The following is a 21574-nucleotide window of genomic DNA, read 5'->3' on the forward strand; positions in this document are numbered from 1 at the left end:
AGGTAGAACAACAAGCCACCTCTTCCACTGCCGTTCTCCACAGCAGGCAACCAGAAAGACCTCCATGCAGACCAGGACATCCAACACCTCTCAATTGTTGCCCTCCACTTCCTAGTATTTAAGAATAGTGTCTTACAATAGAGCTGCAATTTAGCAGTCTATGACAGATCCTAGTTCATGCATTTGTCTAATTTATTTCTTTTAATATATGACCTAAACTAAGCATACAAGGGAAAACTGGAGTAATAGTCCGAGTGAGTACAGGGTTGTCAGGTCGACTCACAAAAGCGCTGCTGTTCCTTTAAGAGCTTAAAACGGACGATTTTGAAACTACAACATGACCTAAGAGTAAGGGAATCAACGCGGAGGGCGTTCTTCTCAAACTGATTCGCTTCATATGAGCGCGCCAAATTTGTGCAACAGGTTTTTTTTAAGTACAGATTACCAAAAGCGTGTGAGGCTTTTTCTCCCTTATTGAAGAGTATGAACTCCGAGGAATGCTGTTCCACCCGTGTGTCTCTCTCCCTTCAGCTGGTCATACTACTGTGTGCCGACGACCACATCTCCCGCCTTCGGAGACGCCGCCATTTTGCCCTCCCCCGATTTCTATCTTCCTTCGGTCCTTCCTCCCAGCCCAGATTCGGCTCCTCCTCCGTCTCCCGCCGCTTTGCCCGGAAATACCCGAACAGAAGCCGAACCCGAGCCCGCGCGCCTGCGCACTCCCTCTCTTCCTTCACCCCTCCTCCCCCGCCTCACCTCTTACAATCTCCTCCTCCTCCTTCCCCCTCAGCAAAATGGCGGCGCGTGGAGGCCTGAGGAGTCAGTGAGTGACTCGCCTTCTACTCCTCCCTTCGCCCCCCTCGGTCGCCGCCAGGCTCATTTGCATTGGGCACTCACCCCTCGTCCCTGTCCCGTCCCCCCTCCCGGCTACTTTCACCCCCTTCTCTTCCTATTCTTTTCCTCCTTTACGGTTATTTCCCCCCCTCCCTATTTTCTGTGTCTCACTCAGTTCCCCTCCCCCCACCCGCCAGCCCATCAATCAATCAGCGGCGACCGAGAGCGGATCAATCAATGGTCGGGCGGAGGAGGCGGCGGCCGCTGCTGCTGTTGTTGAATGAACAATGTGCGAGAGCTGTGCCGAGCTGCTGGAGGTGTTAAACGAGAGTAAGTCGAGGCCTCGAAAAAATTATAAAATGGTATTTGTCCGTTTGCATTTCTCTTCCTCTTCACATCACCTGCACAAACTCCCCATGTTAAATTGGGAAGGGGGAGGGGCTGTTTGCCCTCAGATCTTCTTTCCTCCCTCCCCCCCGCCCCCTTACCGACTTGCTGGGCCTCATTATGGGGTGTGCATGGAAGGGAAGGGTGCATGTAGTGTGTGTGTATTTATATTAAATGTATAAAGCAGAAAGGGTCAATTTTTGAATTAAGAGTGCAGTCCGGTATATGGAAGTCGGTTGGGGATTACTCCCGATTGCACATGCATAAAATCGGCTTTGAGGTGGACGAGGATGTTCTTCCTCTGCTGTTCCCACAAAATGATCTGTGTCAAGGGGGGGGGGGCGCTTGAATTAATGGGATACTCCTCGAAGGATGCAGGTGGAAGAGGAAGATGGGTGAAGTTAACTTGATGTCCCTTTTCTCTCCCCCCCCTCCCCCGTGTTCCATTTAATTTCATCCTCCCACTCACTAGCTGTAACCAAGGCCTATTTGTTCTTGGGATGAGCTTGTAGGCCATGCCTGAACTACTACTTTGCTGTGTTTGTAGCAGTGAATGAGTAAAGCTCTAGTTGCAGCACTCTCCTCTCTTTTCCTTCCTGATCCACAAGAGTAAGTCTCTAGGATTCTCTAGGTGGGAATAGATGAGGGGGAGAGATAGTACGAAGGTGTTGGATTACAGTAATCCTGGTTATTAGCGGTTGTGGGGCTTTTTAGTTGGAGGATGGTGGAGGAGGAGAAGGTAGATGTGTACTTCCTGTTCTGTGATTTTTCGTTCTTGGGGGGGGGGGGGTTTCCCCTTACTTGATAAAATATAGGGGTTGCTTTTTTTTTTTTTGGTCCTAACTCCCAAGTTCAGCTGCTCTTCTGCTTTTGACTCCTGAGTTGGGAGATTTGGTGCAAACAGATTTCTGTTGTGCTTAGTAAATAATTATTTTAAACCTTCAGTTGGAAGTGAGGTAAACAGTTGTAATTTTAGGCAGAGTTGCTTCAGAGTGAGTCCTTTTGGATTTGGGACATTTTGGTTCCTTGTCACCTTGCATAAAACTCAAGCTACAAGCCTTCATCATTTTAAAGGCTTTCTGTCCTAAGATTCATTTTGTTGTAAATTACAGTAAAGTGTAAATTATTAGGGTGCACAGTTTTAATGAATATTTTATCAGAACTTGCCTGTTTCTGAAAGAACACTCTGTAAATTAAATCCGTTAGATTGAAGCCCTGAAAAAAGGAATAAATCACAAACAACTGTCAGATCTTTAGACAAGTATCAACTCCAGCTTTGTACTTAGTATTTTGGTTATCTTAAGATTATGAGAATTTCTGATTGCATGAAATATCACAATAATGGTGACTGCTTGTACTCATGAGTAAGTCTTGCAGAGATAATAGAAATTTACTGTTAAACATAAGATGGAAGTCTGTGCAATTGGTTGTGTGGGTTAAGAGCACTGTTGTAATTATCTTTGTAGAGTGATTATATTGTTTGCTTTGGCTGATAACTTTTCTAACCTGGGGAGGGAGTAATCATGTATTATGTGCTGGCCTTGGAGTTGAGAGTTACCTGGAATGGATGTAGGTTGATTGGTTAGAATTCCATAATAATAATGGTTTGCTGAATTTAGTGGAAATGCTTTAGCAGTGAATTTGAAATAACAGAGTAAAATAAAGTTCATAAAGATTTTTTCCTGATATTTAAGGCATTCAAATTCAGCAGTTAAGCTAATTTATAATACTTAAATAGCCTTGATAGAGTTGCATCAATATAGTGACCAATACTGAGATCCAATGGAGTAATGTTTTGTCTCGAAGATAATAAAATATGTCATGAGATCTTTATATTTTATTTTAGTTTGTGTACTGTCCTAATGATCTCACAGCTAATACATGTAGTATTGCATTGAGACTTCTTTTCATTTTAAAAAACAAGCTTCTAATGGCATTGTGTCTCTGCTTACTGTATATTGCCAACAAAAATGAATGGAGCAAACTAAAAGCGTGGTAGACGACAAAATATGTTCTTCACTTTCTCCACTACCTGGGAAATTATATATCATTCAGATGTGGAAGGCCATTTCAAGAGGTTTTAATTTGTATTGCATGAACTCAGATAGTTCCTGTACACAGGAGGCTTTCGAGCTCATTATATAGCTTTATTTATTTGAGCGTTTAAGGAACTCTAATCATTTGGTTATTTTATTATTTCTGCTTGAAATATCTCCTGCCTTGAGAAAATAAAGCTAGTGAAGAATGAGATCATGATCAAAACTTGTGAGTCAGAGATTGCCAGCAGTTCTGTACCCTGCCTGCTGAGCATTTTGGCTTGCCTCTTTATTATGCTTGAAGTACTGGAGCTGTGTCTTGAAAGGGATCCAGAAAGTAAAGTTGTCACTGAACATTATTAAGCACCTATAATCTAAACCAAACAGAATACATTCTGTAGTGCATGTTTTGTAGTTATCTTTGAAACACAGATTTTTGTGTGTGTGTTTGATAAAAAATATACTTATGACTTAAGTTTTGGAAATCAGGTTGCATGCAGAAACTGGGAGGAAATGACATAAGGTAAAAAAGAATGTTAAGACAGTGATTTTTAGAGAGAGTGTACGCAAAGGTGAGCGGTTCACGTGGGGGAGGGGTCCAGTGATTTGGTATTCCCTTCCAGATCCTTTCTTCAAATTACTTCTTCTGTCTATGCTGCATCTTCACTGGGACTTTGATTTCTGTCCCATTAAAGGAATGCCCTTGCCTGGATAGCCCAGGCTAGTCTGATCTTGTCAGATCTCAGAAGCTAACCCGGGAAAGCCCTGGTTAGTATTTGGCTAGGAGTTCATTAAGGAAGTGCAGTGTCATGCTGCAGACCTCTGAATGTCTCTTGCCTTGAAAATGCTATGAGGTTGCCATAAGTTGGCTGTGACTTGATGGCAAAAAAGGGAAACTTGTTCCAAAATGGAAGTTATGGAAAGTAAAAATGAACTTCAGTGGCATCTTAAAGACTAGAAACATTTATTCCAGCATGTGTTTCCGAGAGTCAGAATTTACTTTCAAGGTAGGGGAGTTTTACGCTGTATGTGATAAAGGTCCCATCTTCCTGTTTATTTGCTTCACAAAAATGTTTTATACTGCCATGGGTGAAAGAAAGGTTTAAAAAATGAACAAAAATCCAATTAATGCAGTAGAAACCAGTCCCAGACTTCTGTGCATCTGATTTGCTCCAGCAATCTTGTCTTATAACTGTGTTCATAAGAGCATAAAGCCAATCGGCTACTTCAGAAGAGCATAAAGTAATGCACATCTGTCTCTGGAGGTTATTTGAGGATATCGCCTTCTAAACTGTTAACATAGCTTAAACAACTTTTAAGAACAGGAATACTTAACAGCCTGGAGTGTTGTGTTGAAGTTATGTGGGAGTATTTTAGAATTCTTTGTGGTTCTGCTTTCTGTAGTTAGACTGCTTTCTGTAATGGACTGAGGCAATTGCAAAGACAAAACAAAACATTGTTCTTGTGAATAATACTGGAATTTCTGCTCATCTATGTAGCCTCATTGGTACACATAGTCTTTATGGAATAACAAATATAGCCGCCTGCCCAGAGTAGCTTACAGTCTGCAATGCTACTGATGAAATGAACTGTGATTTATGAATAGCTTATGCTGGAATTGATTTTGTTAGTTTTTAAGGTGTCACTGGACTCCCGTTTTAATCTACAGTATTTTTTGTTTAAATTTAAAGAACTCTGTTCAGGTCAAGCATTTGATAAGTGTTAGCCGTCTAATCTACATCCCTCCAGTGGTTTCAGCATGAGCTATCTGCTGACATTGAACCAGGTTACAGGATCAGGATTTTTGACAGAAGTCAGGAATGTGACGTGCAGAAAGCTCTCAGAGGGATATGTTTGGTGACTATATGTCTCCATGGAGAAGTCTACCCCACATCTTTATTCCTGTGGCTGCATGGTATAGTGGTTAAGAGTGGTGGACGCTAATCTGGAGAACTGGATTTGATTCCCCCCTCCTCTACATGAGCAGCAGAGTCTTTTATCTGGTGAACCAGATTTGTTTCCCCACTCCTGCATTCCTGCTGGGTGACCTTGAGCTAGTCACAGTTCTCTCAGAACTCTCTCAGCCTCACCTACCTCACAAGATGTCTGTTGTGGGGAGAGGAAGGAAAAGGAGTTTGTAAGCTGCCTAGAGTCTCCTTGCAGGAGAGAAAGACAGGGTATAAATCCACACGCCTCTTCTGTGCACAGTGAATGAAGAGGAGAAAGTAAGTTGCTCATTACAGGTATGAGTAGAAAAAAATACTTTCCCTTTAATTGGAGGTTTCATAAGGTATTATTTACCCTGTTTCCCCGAATATAAGACATTCCCTGAAAATAAGACGTAGTAGAGGTTTTGCTGAAGTTTGAAATATAAGGCATCCCCCGAAAGTAAGACGTAGCAAAAATAAGACACAAATAAGACATAGAAAAATAAGAAATCCCCTGAAAATAAGACATAGTGCATCTTTGGGAGCAAAAATTAATATAAGACACTGTCTTATTTTCAGGGAAACACGGTACCAGATGATGTTATTTGCCACCATACCATGAACAGCTTTCCAGTGCTACACATTAAACCTCCCTCAAAGGGACAGGACATTTTCTCCAGGCCAGCTGGCAGCACTAGTTAGGACCATCTTTTAGTTAAAGGGAATGTTGTTGGTTTGAGCCAGCCTGAACTGAAACTAACAAATAGTATTTCTTCTGACTGAAATGGACGGTTTTGTCCCCTGTAGCTAACGCTAACAGTGGTAGCATATCATGCAAACTTGGGAAGTGCTAAAAGTGTTGAAGTGCTACTCATCTTGCATTGGTAACTTTATAAAAATGTGAGGGCAATTTTCTTTAAAAATATTTAAAGGTTAATTCAGTGCAAGGAGAGTGTGTGTTGAGTTATACCTCAAAATATTCTAAGAAGAATAATTCTTGAATAAAATTCTGAATTGGGTTGAATACAGTGTAGAAAACCACGCTTTGTGTCTTTTTCACCCCCACCCCCTTACCAAATAGTAATAGTTCAATATAACTCATTTTGTTCTTAGAAAAACTTTTGAGATATTTGTGCAGCATATAAAATGTACATGGGATAGTTAAAATTTTGTTTACCAAGTGCAAGTCAAATAAGCCTACTTGTTTTTCTTCAATCTTGCATAAATCTTCATCTCTGATAGTTTAACTGGCCTGATTTCTTTGGGTCCTTGTTTTATTGTAAAATGTAGAGACACTGTCTCCAAAAGGTAACATCAGAACATTATATGCATCTGTTTCAGAGAAAAAGTGAACTCTGCATCTCATAGTGCCATCCAAAGGAATGTTAAACATTCTAAGCCCATTGAAGTCAACAGGCTTACAAGGGTGTAATTCTACTTATGGTGCCACTACCAGTTCATTACATGGGTGTTTCTGATTTAAAACAGATCTGTATGTTATATTTCCATCATGTTAGAAACTGAGGGTTTAAGTGCCACAGTGAATTCAATTTGTGTATTATGTATTAAGTGAATCATCATGTAGCTAGAAACGGTGTGGTTCACTTGCTTATAAAGGCTTTCCTTAATTTAACTGCTATTTCTTTACTCTAGGTTCTGTATTTTGTACTATGTCATACCTTAGTTTTGGATTTGAATGGGTTCTTGAATAAGCAATGTGTATAACTATCATTTATAATGGTACCAATATGTGTTAGCTGTGTATTTTCAGGCAGAAATTGTTGTTTCCCCACATGGGCACCATCAGTAAATAATGTCATGCATATGTATTTCACTCTTGGAATTAAATTCTAAAATACAGAAGTTAACACATGAGTTTATTTATAGCAGGTTTGTAAAAAGCTGCTGTTCCAGTTTCCTGTGGTAATGCTGCAGTCTTGTGCACAAGTTTTTTGGGAGCAATTGCCATTGAATTGATTGGAACTTCTACATAAACCTAGAATTGGATAGCACAAATCAACCTTCACATGACCAAGCAAGGAAAAGCATTATGTGTCTCCCCTCCTCCAGGTTAGGTTACATATTAATATAGATGTGTGTGAGCAGGCTAGCTTGTAAGTATGTTTTGTCTTGTAACTTGCTTGCAAAATTGCAGTAGATCCTGGCATTCTTGTATAGGCAGTAGAAAATCGTTGAATCTGTTTCAGAGTATACTTTCCCAAAATCACATTAGTTTGGTTCTTAGTCAGTGGTTACCCACCTCTTGTTATATTATTATTATATTATAATGCTAACACAGGTTAGCACCCCCAGCCTATTTAAAAATACTTTATTTGTAAGATTTGGGAACCGCCCACCCCAGAAGGGAAAGTCCCTAAAAGTCCTGGTCAACATCAAATAAGATAGAAACAAACAGCTGCCCCACCAAAACTTCTTTAGCTTTTTGTTTTTGCCTTTGGGACACAGAGTGGTTAACAGCAGTCAAAACTCTGCTCACAACCTGAGTTCCGTCCGGACAGAAGTTGGTTTCACATAGCCAGCTCAAGGTTGGCTCAACTTTCCATCCTTCTGAGATCAGTAAAATGAGTATCCAGCTTGTTCGGGGTAAAGTGTGTAGACTGAGGAAGGCAATGACAAACCACCCGTAAACAAAGTCTGCCCAGTAAACATCATGATGTGACATCACCCCATGACTGGTGCTTGCACAGGGGACCACCGTTATCTTTTACAGCAGTCCCTGTAGTCTTTCCCCTTCTTTCGTATCAACCCATCCACCTACATATCCTTTTCTGTTTCTCTCCTCTGGCCCTTCCCTCCCTCAGCTGCCCCTTTTTCGGTTCCCCATCTCCATGTTTTGCTTGAATAGAATAGAATAGAATAGAATAGAATCTTTATTGGCCAAGTGTGATTGGACACACAAGGAATTTGTCTCCGGTGCATATGCTCTCAGTGTACATAAAAGAAAATACATTTGTCAAGAATCATAAGGTACAGCACTTAATGATTGTCATATAGGTCTAGTAAGCAATCAGGAAACAATCAATAGTAATAAAAACATAAAATGTAAAATCATAAAATAAAATGAAATGTCAGCACAGGCTATAGTCATACAGTCATAATTGGGAGGAGATGGGTAATAGGAATGATGAAAAAAAGTAGTGCAGTAATTATATAATAAATATATAATAAATAGTTTGACATTATCGAGGGAATTATTTGTTTAACAGAGTGATGGCATTCGGGAAAAAACTGTTCTTATGTCTAGTTGTTATGTCTAGTTGCTTACATCTTCTGCTCCTATCCCCTGCAGGTTTACCTTCTTTCCTTCCCATCTTCAACCTGTAGTCTGCCCCCTCCTCAGTGCTGACAAGTATTAATTGAGGATTGGAATCCTTGGTAATGTTGGTTGTGAGTTGCCTAGCAAAATGGCTTTCAAGATCTCATGCAGTAGTTTTATGAGGTGGCACATTTTTCTTAAATGTATTTATTTTAAAAAAATTCCTATCATTTTTCTTGTAGAAGCAAAATCTACTACTTATAATATATGCGTGTTTTTCCTAATTCCGGGGTGGTTCTTTGTTTTGTTTTTTTACATTTTATATAAAACTTGGAAAAAATCTTGAAAAAAAATCTCCAAACTTTCTGTAATCCTATTGTGAGAATTTTTTTGAACCACACTTTGTGAATTGATCAACATTAAGTATAATTTCCCAAATAAGTCTAGTTAAGTTTCACCTGGAATGTTTCATTGTTATACAGTAACTTTGAGTTCCAATTCTGAAATACTTTGATAGTATTCCCTAAACAGCTGCAGTTCTTGAGAGAGTTTTATAAGATTCTGGTGGTCTTGTGATTTCATTGATAAATATCAGTGGCATTCTTCACAGTTAATGCAGGTGGTATAGGGCTGAATCCTAAGGATTATAATTCTTATGATTCTTTTTTTGTTGCTTTTAGGATTATTGTTGCTTTTAGGATTATTCATATTTGGTGTTGCTGATACCTGCTTAGTCAAAACATTGGGTGAAGTGGTGTGGTGTGGTGGTGTTTCATTCTTTTCCACTTGAGCCTCAGCATTCCCCCTGAAGCAGTTCTGGAAAATGTGCTTGTGTGTGGGCTGCAAGAAAGAAAGGGGATTGTTTCTACATCTGAGCTTTCTGGGGGGCAACTGTTTGGACAACTGCAAGTGTGGCTAATTGCATCCCTTTCTGAATTTCAGCTGGAAAGAACCTTGGGGATTACAATTTACTTTTCAGTATTTGTATATTGCATCATTTGGGTGGATATATCAGTTAATTAGGACTTTAAAATCTTCTTTTCTGTCTGTTAAATGTACTGTTTGAGTGACATGTGTGCAAGGTACCTTGTTTGAAATCTGGCTTGACTGTTATCATTCAAATCTAATTACAGTTTATTCTCTGTTGGTTCTCAACTACTTCCCAGGAATTTACTCATAACATTCCAAAAGTACCTTTGCTGCTATTCATTTCCTCTATATTTATTTTACTACTAATTCCTTAAAATATTTTTATTTGAGATTTTTATTTTGTTTCATGGCTTCCAAAACATTCAAATCAAGTTGCAGAAGTACATAAAACTAGCAAAGCAATAATTCCACAAATATTTGGGGAAAGCATAAAAAGAACAAATGGCAATATCAGAGGATAATTTCTCTCATATTACAAATGCAACCACATCTGAGCATCACTGTTTTGGTCTGTTAAGTAGTGATTGAACTTTCTTGATTAGATTGTTGTGTTGGGTGATTCATTTTATTTCCCTTTGACTTCTCACCCCTTGTTTGGCACTAATTTTACATACCCAGATATTTGTCTCTGATTTTCCAATCGCATTTTACTCATTGCTTCCTGCATTTGATTGTGTTGGTTTTTAGTAATGTCTGCATAACTAAGATCCACATGTTCCATATTAAGTAATAGGCTGTAGTTCATGAAAACTTATGTTAGATTTTATGGAGCTAAAATATTTTTATGTTTTTGAGTTTGTGTCTCGGCGTTTGAAGAAAAAAGAGGAATATATATGAAATTGTGAAGAAAATATAATGTATGTAGAAAATGGTGTTTTATATATATGTGTGTGTATATATATATACACAAACGTTAACAGAGAAAGCTTAAAAGTGTAGGTAAAAGTTTCAAGGCATGATGGGATAATCCCTAGTGTGTGGTTCATAGTCTTAATATGTAATATAGGATGTGTTACAGATCCACCGTGGTGCTGGGAACAAAACAGATTTCAGGAATCATTAAAAAAAATTAGAGCGGAGAAGCATTGCAAGGCTGAGTGCCCATGAAAAACTGCTTTGGTTCAAGCAGAAGACTGAGTTAGGTGATGTACTAACTAGGTAGTCAGTAAAATCCAACAAGGCTTATACTATCTAGTTGTTGAAGACCACCTCTTTCCACTTGGATAAGCAGAGTTATTCATGGTACTTTTTTGAATTTTTTATAATTTATAAGCACCTAATATCTCAGAACAGTAAACAGATTCCTGAAGCTGCCAATTCTTAGGCAGGTGATTCTCTTACTGTGAAAGGAGATGTTGGTTTTCTTATGCGTTGCTTAGCTTGATTGGCTGGCTGGCTGAATTGTCTAATGCATTTGATATCTACTTTACTCTTGTTCAACTTTCTCCTGTCATGAGCACAACTGGTGGTGCCAAGATAGTTATTATTGATTTATGGTGACTCCACAGGCTATTGAGGCAAGAGATGTTTGGATATGGTTTGCCATAGCCTGCCTCCAGATGGACTGAGAGAGTTCTGGGAGAACTGTGACTGGCCCAAGGTCACCCAGCAGGTTTCACATGGAGGAATAGGGAACTGAGCTGGTTAGAGTCCGCCTCTCTTAACCATCAAATCATGCTGGCTCTTAACCATCAAACCATGCTGGCACCAAGCAGCTGGTGAAATTGTTTTTACAATATTGCCCCATATCACATTGTTGGGTAGAATCTCTCAGCTGTGCAAACGGCTTGGCCTGGCTTCCCTTTTACCCTGGCCTACGATCTGAACATTCATATGCCATTCGCTGTGGTCATTCTCATAATTTGTACTGTATTCTGCAGGCAGGGCTAGTCAGGTTTCCTTAAGTGGTAGGGCCCTCAGGCTTGGATAGAAAGGTTGGAGTGTTGAGGTGCTGGAGGCAGGGAGCTGGAATAAGAACACAGTTTTGTACCAAGTGAACCAGTTCACCCAGTGAGGCAACTTTTCCAAGCATCACCTAAATACACTGGAAAGTAATCTGGCTCAGCTGCTCTCCTGACAGGTGTTGAACTCCTAAGAACATAAGAACAAGCCAGCTGGATCAGACCAAAGTCCATCTAGTCCAGCTCTCTGCTACTCGCAGTGGCCCACCAGGTGCCTTTGGGAGCTCACATGCAGGATGTGAACGCAATGGCCTTCTGCGGCTGTTGCTCCCGATCACCGGGTCTGTTAAGGCATTTGCAATCTCAGATCAAGGAGGATCAAGATTGGTAGCCATAAATCGACTTCTCCTCCATAAATCTGTCCAAGCCCCTTTGAAAGCTATCCAGGTTAGTGGCCATCACCACCTCCTGTGGCAGCATATTCCAAACACCAATCACACGTTGCGTGAAGAAGTGTTTCCTTTTATTAGTCCTAATTCTTCCCCCCAGCATTTTCAATGAATGCCCCCTGGTTCTAGTATTATGAGAAAGAGAGAAAAATTTCTCTCTGTCAACATTTTCTACCCCATGCATAATTTTGTAGACTTCAGTCATATCCCCCCTCAGCCGCCTCCTCTCCAAACTAAAGATCCTCAGAAGAGCCCAGGTTGGAATGGATGAAGATGTTTTCTTTGCAAAATGTTGAGCAAACCTACTGCAGAACAGTCTGCTTGCTCCCGTAGGTCAGAACCCAGTAGGCACAAAATAGTTCTGCAGATCTACACTGTTTGGATTCAGTGATGGTGGGGAAACAATGCCACAGTCTGCTGCTGAAAAATTCTTTGCTCCAGTGGATTGCCTCATTAAGTGATGTTTCATGTTTAAAGCTGCTTGAAAATTTGGCCACTCATTCTTTGGTTTCTAGTTTTGCATACCTTAACATTTAAGGAAGACAAAGATTAAAGAAGATCATATCTATTTTACTTCCCTTGAATCACAGGTAGACAACTAGAAATAATCACTTGTGTATGCTTACTGGACTTTAGGTCCATTCTCCCATTCATTCTCCTTTGTATCCATCTGTTCATATTTCACTCTTTCATATGCCTCAACTTGTTATTTATTATTATCATTTACAAAAATTATATCCCATCTTTCTGTTCTTACAAGGGCCACTAGGGCTGTTAACAGTTTAAAAGATACATGACATAAATTACAAAACCATTATAATAGAAACATAAATGGTAAGGCGTGTTCCTAAGGGATTAGGAGGTCCTTCAGGTGTGTTGGTTACAAACAATATATGTCTTTGAAAGTCAAGACCATCATCTTGACTTGTGTCTGGAAACAAACTGGAAGCCAATGAAGGTGGGCCAAGACTGGAGTGTTGTGATCACTGTAACCCACTATAGTCAACAACCTAGCTGCAGCATTCTGTACCAATTGAAATTTCAGAATGCTTTGCAAGGGAGGTTTCACATAGAGCTCATTGCAGTAATCTAATCTGGATTACCAGGGCATGTACCACAGTGGCCAGATCTTTTCTGTCAAACAGGTTTCCATAATCATAATAGTTAATGAAATCTTCATCTACCTTTTGAAATACTTTTTCCCAATTCTCCATTGAAATATGTAGCCCTAAATCTGCTTCTCAGTAGTATCACATTTTCACCTTATTTGATCTCCTCTTTAATATTTTTTTGCCAGTAACTTCTTAGGTTGATTCTGGCCAAACAGATGTTTTTCTGTGCCATTTAACAACTGAAACACATCAGTGATTCTTAATAGGGATTGCATACCATGTGTCAATTGAAAGTATTGAAATAGAACTGCTTTCCTTGAGTTCTCTTTCTTGCATGATGGGATGAGGAAAATATTGTTGATTTTTTCAGTTCTGTTGATTATTTACTGTTCTTGTGGTTTATCTTCTTCACTTTTCTAAATGAAATAATTGCCCTTTTCCAGTTGTCCTATGACTACATTCTTTTGGTTTGTGAGAATTATAGTATAGAGGCCACTAAGGCACACAGTTTGCTATATTCCATATACTTCTGAATACTTTCACCTATGGCTTGGCATCTTAGTTCATCCTGTTCAACAATGATTCAAAAAGTTATATAAATTCAGGATCCATGTGGCTTCCTACATTACTGGACTTTACTGATTTGAAAACTGAGCTTCAGCGTCTATGGCACAAACCAGCTGAGGTTGTCCCAGTGGTAATCGGCACGCTGGGCGCCATCCCAAAAACACGAGGGCATCACTTGAAATACCTTCGAATTGACAAAATTAACATCTGTCAAATTCAGAAGGCAGCCCTGCTGGGATCTGCACGAATACTACACCGATACATTACAACTTCCTAGGCCTCTGGGTGAGGCTCGAATTGTAATGAAGGCCAACAACCAGCTAAAGATCTGGCAGCTGTGAAATCTACAATAATAATAAATTGCAATCCTCTGACATATCTGTGGTGTTCAGTTTGTTGGAAATAAAATGATTTTTTAAAAAAAAAGAAATAATGCTGTTCCAAACTTTTTTAGGGTTTATCGCTAACGTGTTTAGAAAAATGCTTAATTACTGTACTTAAAGTAAATGAAAAGGAATTCCAAGTCTTCAGTGCACTAATGACTTTTTCTTTAGTATCAGACATTGAGGGTGGAGATGGATTGCAGCTCAGAAAGGAACATGCGCTCAAGGTTTTTGCTTACATCAACACCTGGACACAAAGGTAAACTTTAACTTTTAAGTACTTGCAATTTTATGATGGATCTCTGGATAGGCTCTTTTATGTTGTTCTTTTATGTGCTAAAATGTTCAGAGTAGTGTAAAAAATACTATAGCAGGCATATCACAGATGGAGCAGAATTGAAGACAGCATGGTGAACGGGGTCTGTGGATTCCAGCTGCATTATAAAGAAGAGAATGTTTTGGGGTAAATATATAGCAAACTTCCTATGGAACAGGACATTGGCAAAGTATACCATGTTTTGTAACTTTCATCTATAATTTTAAAGTTTCATTTAATTGAGATCAGCTTTTGCGAACACTCTCACAAACGGGGAAAAACAGTAATTAGTTAAAATTAGCTTGCAATGGCTATATATGCTCAGCGCAGTAAGTTCAAACATTAAAACAGCATTATTGTGTACTAGAACTAAACTCATAACTTAAAGTTCAAAATAGAAACTAGGTTAGTCTTTTTGGAAAAGGTGGGAAAACGCACAATTGGCGGGAAAACAACTACATAGTTGATCTCTGAGTTTGTGGAAGGCTCCACTAGGAAAAGCACATGCTTCTAATAAATCTCCTGGAAGGTGGGATTTTCTGTGCCTCCTAAGCAGGGTCTATTTGGCTAGCAAACCATTTCAGGAGACATTCTGCTAAATTCACTGGATAGTTAGTTAAACCGCGGGGTTGTTTCTCTTGAGCATCATAGAAGAAATAATATATCCCCTTGGATTCTTCTGCTTGTATATATTTATATGCTGTGATTTCATCTGTGGCCCTTTCTAAAATCAGCTTTAAGGGTTTCACTGAAAAGTATGACAGCCAGTTTTTAATATAATCTCCAATAACAGAACTTTCCTCTCCAAAGCTTTCATTACCTTCCATTTTGCTATTTAATACATTTTAAGTATAAAATCTTGCTAGCTATATCATGCTTGTTCAATATACAACTATTGACAAAGATTTCAGTAGTTGACCATCCATATAAGTCTCCTGATTGTTTGTCCTCATGGTGCTGGCATGAGGACCTCCTTACTCAAATTCTTTGTGCATCACAGGGAATTCAGAGGAGGAGTGGGATGAGGTGCAAAGAAATCCCTCCCCCTCCACCCTCTCTAGATCCACTGACTAAAAGAGAAGTCTCCCTCTTCTAAGTTAAGCTTGGGAGAAAGAAATCCCTCCCCCTCCACCCTCTCTAGATCCACTGACTAAAAGAGAAGTCTCCCTCTTCTAAGTTAAGCTTGGGAGAAAGTTGGAAGTGTTAGGAATGTCTCTTGCTATTTCTGACTTTCTCCAGCATCGTGTAAAAATTGTCTCTTGTTTTGCACCAAGTACTATGGAAGATCAGAAACATTGAGCAATGCAAACAACTTTTAATGTTTGTTAGAGTATGACTCAAAATGAAAGATTGACTCTTAGGCCCTTTCCACACAGGCCAAATACAGCGTCCCAGGGACGCTAAAAACAGCGTCCCTGGGAGACCGTTCGCATGGCCGGCACTGCTGCATCGCAACTCCCGAGCGGCGCAAAGCCGCTGTTTCCGAACCTCACTCCCTGAGTGAGGTTTTTCAGAAACAGCAGCTTCCAAACGCTGCCGTGCGAACGGCAGCGGCTGGAAGGTGCCAGTTCCCCCCCTTCCCAAGCGCCTTACTGTCCCTCCGGCCTTCCAGCGTGTCGCACAGGCCAGGGGACACGCCCCCCTGCCCTGCGACTCCAGAGCTGTCGCGCAGGGCAGGGGGGCATGTCCCCTGGCCTGTGCGATGCGCCGGAGGAATGGTAAGGTGTTCGGGGGACGGCGCAACCTCTGTGCAGGCTGCGCCGTCTTCCCCACCCCTACCGGGACCGTCCATGCGAACGGTCCCGGGGTGTGTGTGTGCATTGACGTCGTTTACGCTGACGCACCCACGCAGTGTGGCCATGCGGAAACGGCCTTACCCTGAATTGTCTGGGAATGCAGGAGGGCTTGCAGGCGGATGACAGTAGCAGCCAAAATTCTGACTGGCTACTAAGCTGAGCCAAAACTGTGGAGCTTGGATGTTGTTATTCTAAAATCATAATAATGCTTTTCATATCTCAAGAATATATTTCACAATATTATTTGACCACAGTCATTTTGTACATTTCTTTCAATCATGGAACGTGAAGAATAACCCATCATTGTCTACCTGAATTAGCACAAGATAACTCTTCCTGAATTTCTCCAGAAATTTTCAGTTTGGTACAATATTTTAAATACCTTCTATTTTCAAAAACAGGCAATGTCTGTGCTGCTTCAAGGAGTACAAGCATCTGGAGATCTTCAACCAAGTTGTATGTGCCCTTATAAATTTAGTGATTGCCCAAGTTCAAGCTCTTCGGGACCAGCTGTGTAAACATTGCACTATTAACATAGACTCAGCATGGCAAGATGAGAATAATCCATCTGATGAGCCACTGAATGTAGAAAGAGAATCTCATGGAGATGGAGACGAAGAAAATGGGGAACGACATAAATTCATAGAGAAGAAGCTGGACTCTGGAAGAACTTGCATCCTGACAGATGAGGAATCCACAAAATGCACTGATTTATTCAGTGTATGGAGTACTGAGGAGAAGGAGAAACTTTTGCTTTGCGTAGCAAAAATCTTTCAGATACAGTTTCCTCTGTATACTGCTTACAAGCATAACACTCACCCCACAATAGAGGTATGTATTACCTAATTCTTAATATATTGTCCTTTTTTGAAAAATAGAAGCAAAATTAACTCAGGTTTAATGACAGAAACCAAGCAATGCATATTCATACTGAGTTCATGACGGTTATTACAATGTAGGGGATTTTCCATCAAGGTCCACATTGGAATCACCATGAGTAGAACAGCTCTAGTCGGCTTAAACACGTGTAGTTAGGCACATAAGGAAACTTGATTTTTTGTGAACTTGTTGGATATCTTGAGTGCTGATTCATGTTTAGCTAGTTTTCAATTGTGACAGTGACCATTAGGTAAATGAAACCTAAGAGTTAGTTTTGAAGTTACTGCAGTCACCAAGACCAACGTTGTTTCTTATATAGAAACAGAATTCACTGCATACATTGGAACTGTCGTTCAGTGGCTTTCTGTGTCTGCAATCCATATCAATTTCAGCCACTGGTGGGAACTGAGAATCTCACTGTGTGATAGTGATAAATGGGAAAATTGGGAAATTTCCAGTTGTAGTAAATCCTTTGGTGAAAGAAGCATCTCAGCTTTCCTTTTTGAAATGTAGAAAGTGTGGATGTATGTAAATTAAATGTATAACTTTACTGTAGGGTTTGATTTAGACTGGTCTAAATATGATATCCTCATGCAGAAGAGTGTACTGGATTCCCATCAGCTATTTATTCTCCATAGTTTTGAAGGCCTTTTATTTTTATTTTTTCTGTTCTTATACTTTTTTTGCTACTCAACAATTTTTTGCTACTCAACTATTTTATACCAGGACATTTGTGCCCTTCTACCCTTGCGAAAATTTCCGTTCCACAAAACCGTGCCAGATAGTGCACTAGATGCCATGGTATAGATGGAGGTATCTATACCATGGCATCTAGTGCACTATCTGGCATGGTTTTGTGGAACGGAAATTTTCGCAAAGGTAGAAGGGCACAAATGTCCTGGTATAAAATGGGTTATTCATGTAGTCATTATGGGTTATTCATGTAGTGCATCTCAGTGTCCCACAATAAACTTTTCATATGTTCCTGCTTTCTACTAGCGATTAAATTTCTAATATTTAAGTACTTCTTGGCAAATGTTACTAGGGATCCAAGCCCACAGAATTTACTTTAAGCACTGTTGGGTGCCCTAGATCGAAGTGCTGTCACAATTTATGCTACAGTGATGAGAACTTGAAAACTGTCTGAAGAAGAAGAGTCAGGAGAACCTAGTAGCTTCCCTCAAGAAGGACTTGACCAAGCTGAGGGAGTAACGTAATCTTGGAGCTTTATAGCTAGTGGTTCAGGGAGTAGAGAATTGATGCTTGGACCATTCTTGTTAAAGACAGGGCTCAAGTCAAGTGTTTCATTAGCGCAAGCAACAGTAATAGTAATTTGTAACTTTAAGGATGGTTGCCAATGACATGAGCTGCTCTGCTGATGTATTAGTTGGCTCAGTACATTTTCTAATTTATAGTTTCTTGCTATTCTCTGTAGCTAGCCTAGTTGAATGTCTGCCAGTTAGATCTTATTGGCTTAAGTCATAGCACTATCATTGTGGACACAGCCTTGGTTCTGAATGCAGACAGAAATCAGTGTACTACACATCTTTTGCCAGCCAAACCAGCCCTCTCCTTCCTTTCTCTTCTCAGACCTTGTTACCGTTTGACTTGTTCAGTATTTTTTCTCCCAGTAACGCCCATAAGGTGCCACATAACAAGGCTGACACATGATCTCACACCTGCCAGAGCAGCTCACTTGCTTTTGTGTGGCTCAGTAGTGTGCCTAGGATGGGGTTGTGTCCTAGTGCAGCACATTAAGAGATTAATCTGTCTGTTCATAATGAGTTCTAGCCTGTGCTGAGTTTGTGAGTTGTGCTCATTAGGTTGGTTTGTGTTCTGTATCAGTCCAAATATGGCACTGTTTTCTGGATGCCCAAGCAAAGATATGGTTTAATGTAATAGACGGTGGTAGAAAAATAGCATTATATTTCTTTTTATGGTTAATGTATTTTATATGCAAGCACAAGCTTTTTTCAGAACTGCAAATTTAAAGGTTTTATAGAAATTGTTATCCATGAAAACTACGTGATATACTAAAATATGTACATTTTGTTATATTACTAAGATATGCACATTTTGATTTTCTTAGTTGCATTCATACACTAAAATTCTTTTTTAACAGGATATTTCTGCACAAGAAAGCAATATATTAGGGGCATTCTGTGATATGAATGTAAGTCTTTTCAATTTATAAGCTGATGCATTCAACTTATAAAATACATTTCTTCCAGCGGTTCATGATAGCTTATAATATGCTAAAATAAAGGAACCATCATCACCTCTCTGTGTTTGGCCAGTAAATGAGATCTTACCTAGCCACCAAAATCTGTCGTGGGGAGTTGGAATTGCACTCACAAAATCCAACCCGTGAGTTCATCTTGCTTCAGGGCATCAGTTAAATTTACTAGGCTCTCTCTATGTGCATAGTTTTAAACTATGTCAAATGTGGTGTCTTGTCATTTAGGTGTTCAGTAGTGTGGGCGTACATGATCCCAGTTTTCTGCTATTGATAGCCTTTCAAGTATACCTGTGTACAACTGTGGGCTTTCATTGCTTGTGGGCTACATTGCTTGTGGGCTACATTCAGCATGATGGGTAACAGTCTTGTACAGAATTACAATATTTGGTTCAAAATGCAGGGTAATAGTATGGAACCAACTATATTTTGGTCATACAATCTACATCACTTAGGCTGTCATTAAATTGTAGTACCGCCTGATTGCCCCGACTGCAAGGAGAGTTGAGGGTCAGGTAAACACTGAATGTGAACCTGATTCCTTCATCAGTTGGCATGTGTGCGCCTCTAAGTAAACTGAGGCCAGACCTTCAGGGACTGCTGGATAGGTTAAAATTAACACTTGAATGTGGAATTCAGAAGGAAGTCTGTGGATGGCAAATGACCAGAGAAAGAATCTGCCATGTTAAATTTCAGTATTGTCTGTTGAAAGCATTGTTATGTTATAGTGTTGGATGAGAAAATGTGGGTATGGGTGTTTAAAAACTTTTCCCCCCAACAATTCTTTCCTTAGGATGTAGAAGTACCATTGCACTTGCTTCGCTATGTTTGCTTGTTTTGTGGAAAAAATGGCCTTTCCCTTATGAAGGACTGTTTTGAATATGGAACCCCTGAGACATTGCCATTTCTCATAGCACATGCATTTATCACTGTGGTCTCTAATGTGAGTATTCTATAAAGTTTCTTTAACTTCCTTTGCATGATTGCAGTAAATATAGCTTGAAGTCATGGCTTATGGCAAGAGGCTATCAGGGATTAAAGTGTTGGACTCTGAGTCCCAACCTAGCCATAGAGTCAAGAGAAAGCCTTGGGTAAGCCCATCATTTCCAGTTCTAATGGAACTCATTTCACTTTGTAAATTGTAACTTTTAAATCAGAAATAAAGTAACTTGTAGGCCTTCTTTATTGTAAGGATGAACTAAAAATCCAGATGTGGAGATGCATAGTTTTGCTGTTTACAGTTAGTATAACCTTTGCTGCAATTTCCATCACTTCTCAAAATATTCTTGAATTCTTGCATTCAGAATATGTATCTTGGGTACAGTTTGTTTGGCACCGGATCCGATGTTTTTCCTGAACACAGTTGGGAAGTTTTAAAAAAGCATACCTGAATGACAGTTTACTCGCAAAATAAGCTTATAAAACTGCAGACTGGTGACAGTAGTGGTTTAAAAACTAGGGCAGATATTTTCAACTTAAGTTCAACATTGTTGCTTTTTAAAAATACAGCCAAAGATTTCAAATCTGTGCTCCAAAGAAATTAGCAAGAAGCAGCTCCACAGTAACTTCTTTTCTCTGTAATTTAAGACATGTTCTGATTCAGCACAAGCAATGGGATTTAAGGGGTTTCAGTGGAAAACCACTGGATAAAAATAGAAATAATTACTCCTTGTTCTTACAGTTATCAGCATAAGGCTGAACACACTCAAACGAAGTCAGCTCTGTAAAACAGGAATAACTATTGATACATGTCGCCCTAACTACAGGATGCTGGAACTGAGGGTTCTTGCCCTCAGTTCCAGTATATATGGGGTGTGTAGGTGGGCGGTCCTTTGGAGTGGCGGGAACCAGGGGATTCGAAGAAATGAAACTGATACTTAGTCCTGACAATCAGTGGGTGTGTGTATGTGGAGAAAGAGAGAGGAGGGGAGCAAGGTTTAGTTCTCGCCCCCACAGGCTTTTTATTTGGACAACCACGAGGTCATTTTTTGTAATAGTGCCATCATCTCAGGCAACTAGATTATTCTGTAATTCATCTGGAGTGTGTAGAAATTTATTGTCGAAGGCTTTCACGGCCGTAATCACTGGGGTGCTGTGTGGTTTCCGGGCTGTATGGCCGTGTTCTAGCAGCATTCTCTCCTAACGTTTTGCCTGCATCTATAGCTGGCATCTGTGCTGAAGATGCCAGCCACAGATGCAGGCGAAACATCAGGAGAGAATGCTGCTAGAACACGGCCATACAGCCCGGAAACTCAGTATGCCTATATATAGAAATTAATGCAATACAGAGTACTGTGGAATAACTTCTTGGTTTTATATCAAGGATACTCATAATCGTAATTAAAGCATGTTACTAAGCTATTGCTGTGGATTGATATTCCTACTAAGCAAATAAATTGCTCTTTTTATAGTTTCATTGTTGTCATTGTGAAAAAAGACCAATCTCTCCTACCATAGAGCATGAATTTATAAACTCTTCTTATAAGTAGATGGCTACACGGATAACATTGGCGGAAGCCATATTCCCAAAGAGAAGAGACCTG

The 21574-nt window shown here is 39.9% G+C and overlaps 1 protein-coding gene across 6 annotated transcripts in view; it reads left to right on the forward strand.

Moving 5' to 3' along the window:
- Positions 1–766: 766 nt before the first annotated feature.
- Positions 767–21574, forward strand: part of USP34 (ubiquitin specific peptidase 34) — a 117333-nt gene continuing 96525 nt past the window's right edge. For all 6 annotated transcript variants that reach the window (XM_048517715.1, XM_048517742.1, XM_048517723.1 and 3 more), the window contains exons 1-5: positions 767–1164; positions 13976–14063; positions 16318–16747; positions 18918–18968; positions 19825–19974. In XM_048517715.1, coding sequence (XP_048373672.1) covers positions 1122–1164; positions 13976–14063; positions 16318–16747; positions 18918–18968; positions 19825–19974 — 762 coding nt within the window. In that variant the 5' untranslated portion in view covers positions 767–1121. The remainder of the gene's footprint in view (positions 1165–13975; positions 14064–16317; positions 16748–18917; positions 18969–19824; positions 19975–21574) is intronic.

This window comes from Sphaerodactylus townsendi, linkage group LG01 (genome assembly GCF_021028975.2).
Source record: "Sphaerodactylus townsendi isolate TG3544 linkage group LG01, MPM_Stown_v2.3, whole genome shotgun sequence".
NCBI lineage: Eukaryota > Metazoa > Chordata > Lepidosauria > Squamata > Sphaerodactylidae > Sphaerodactylus > Sphaerodactylus townsendi.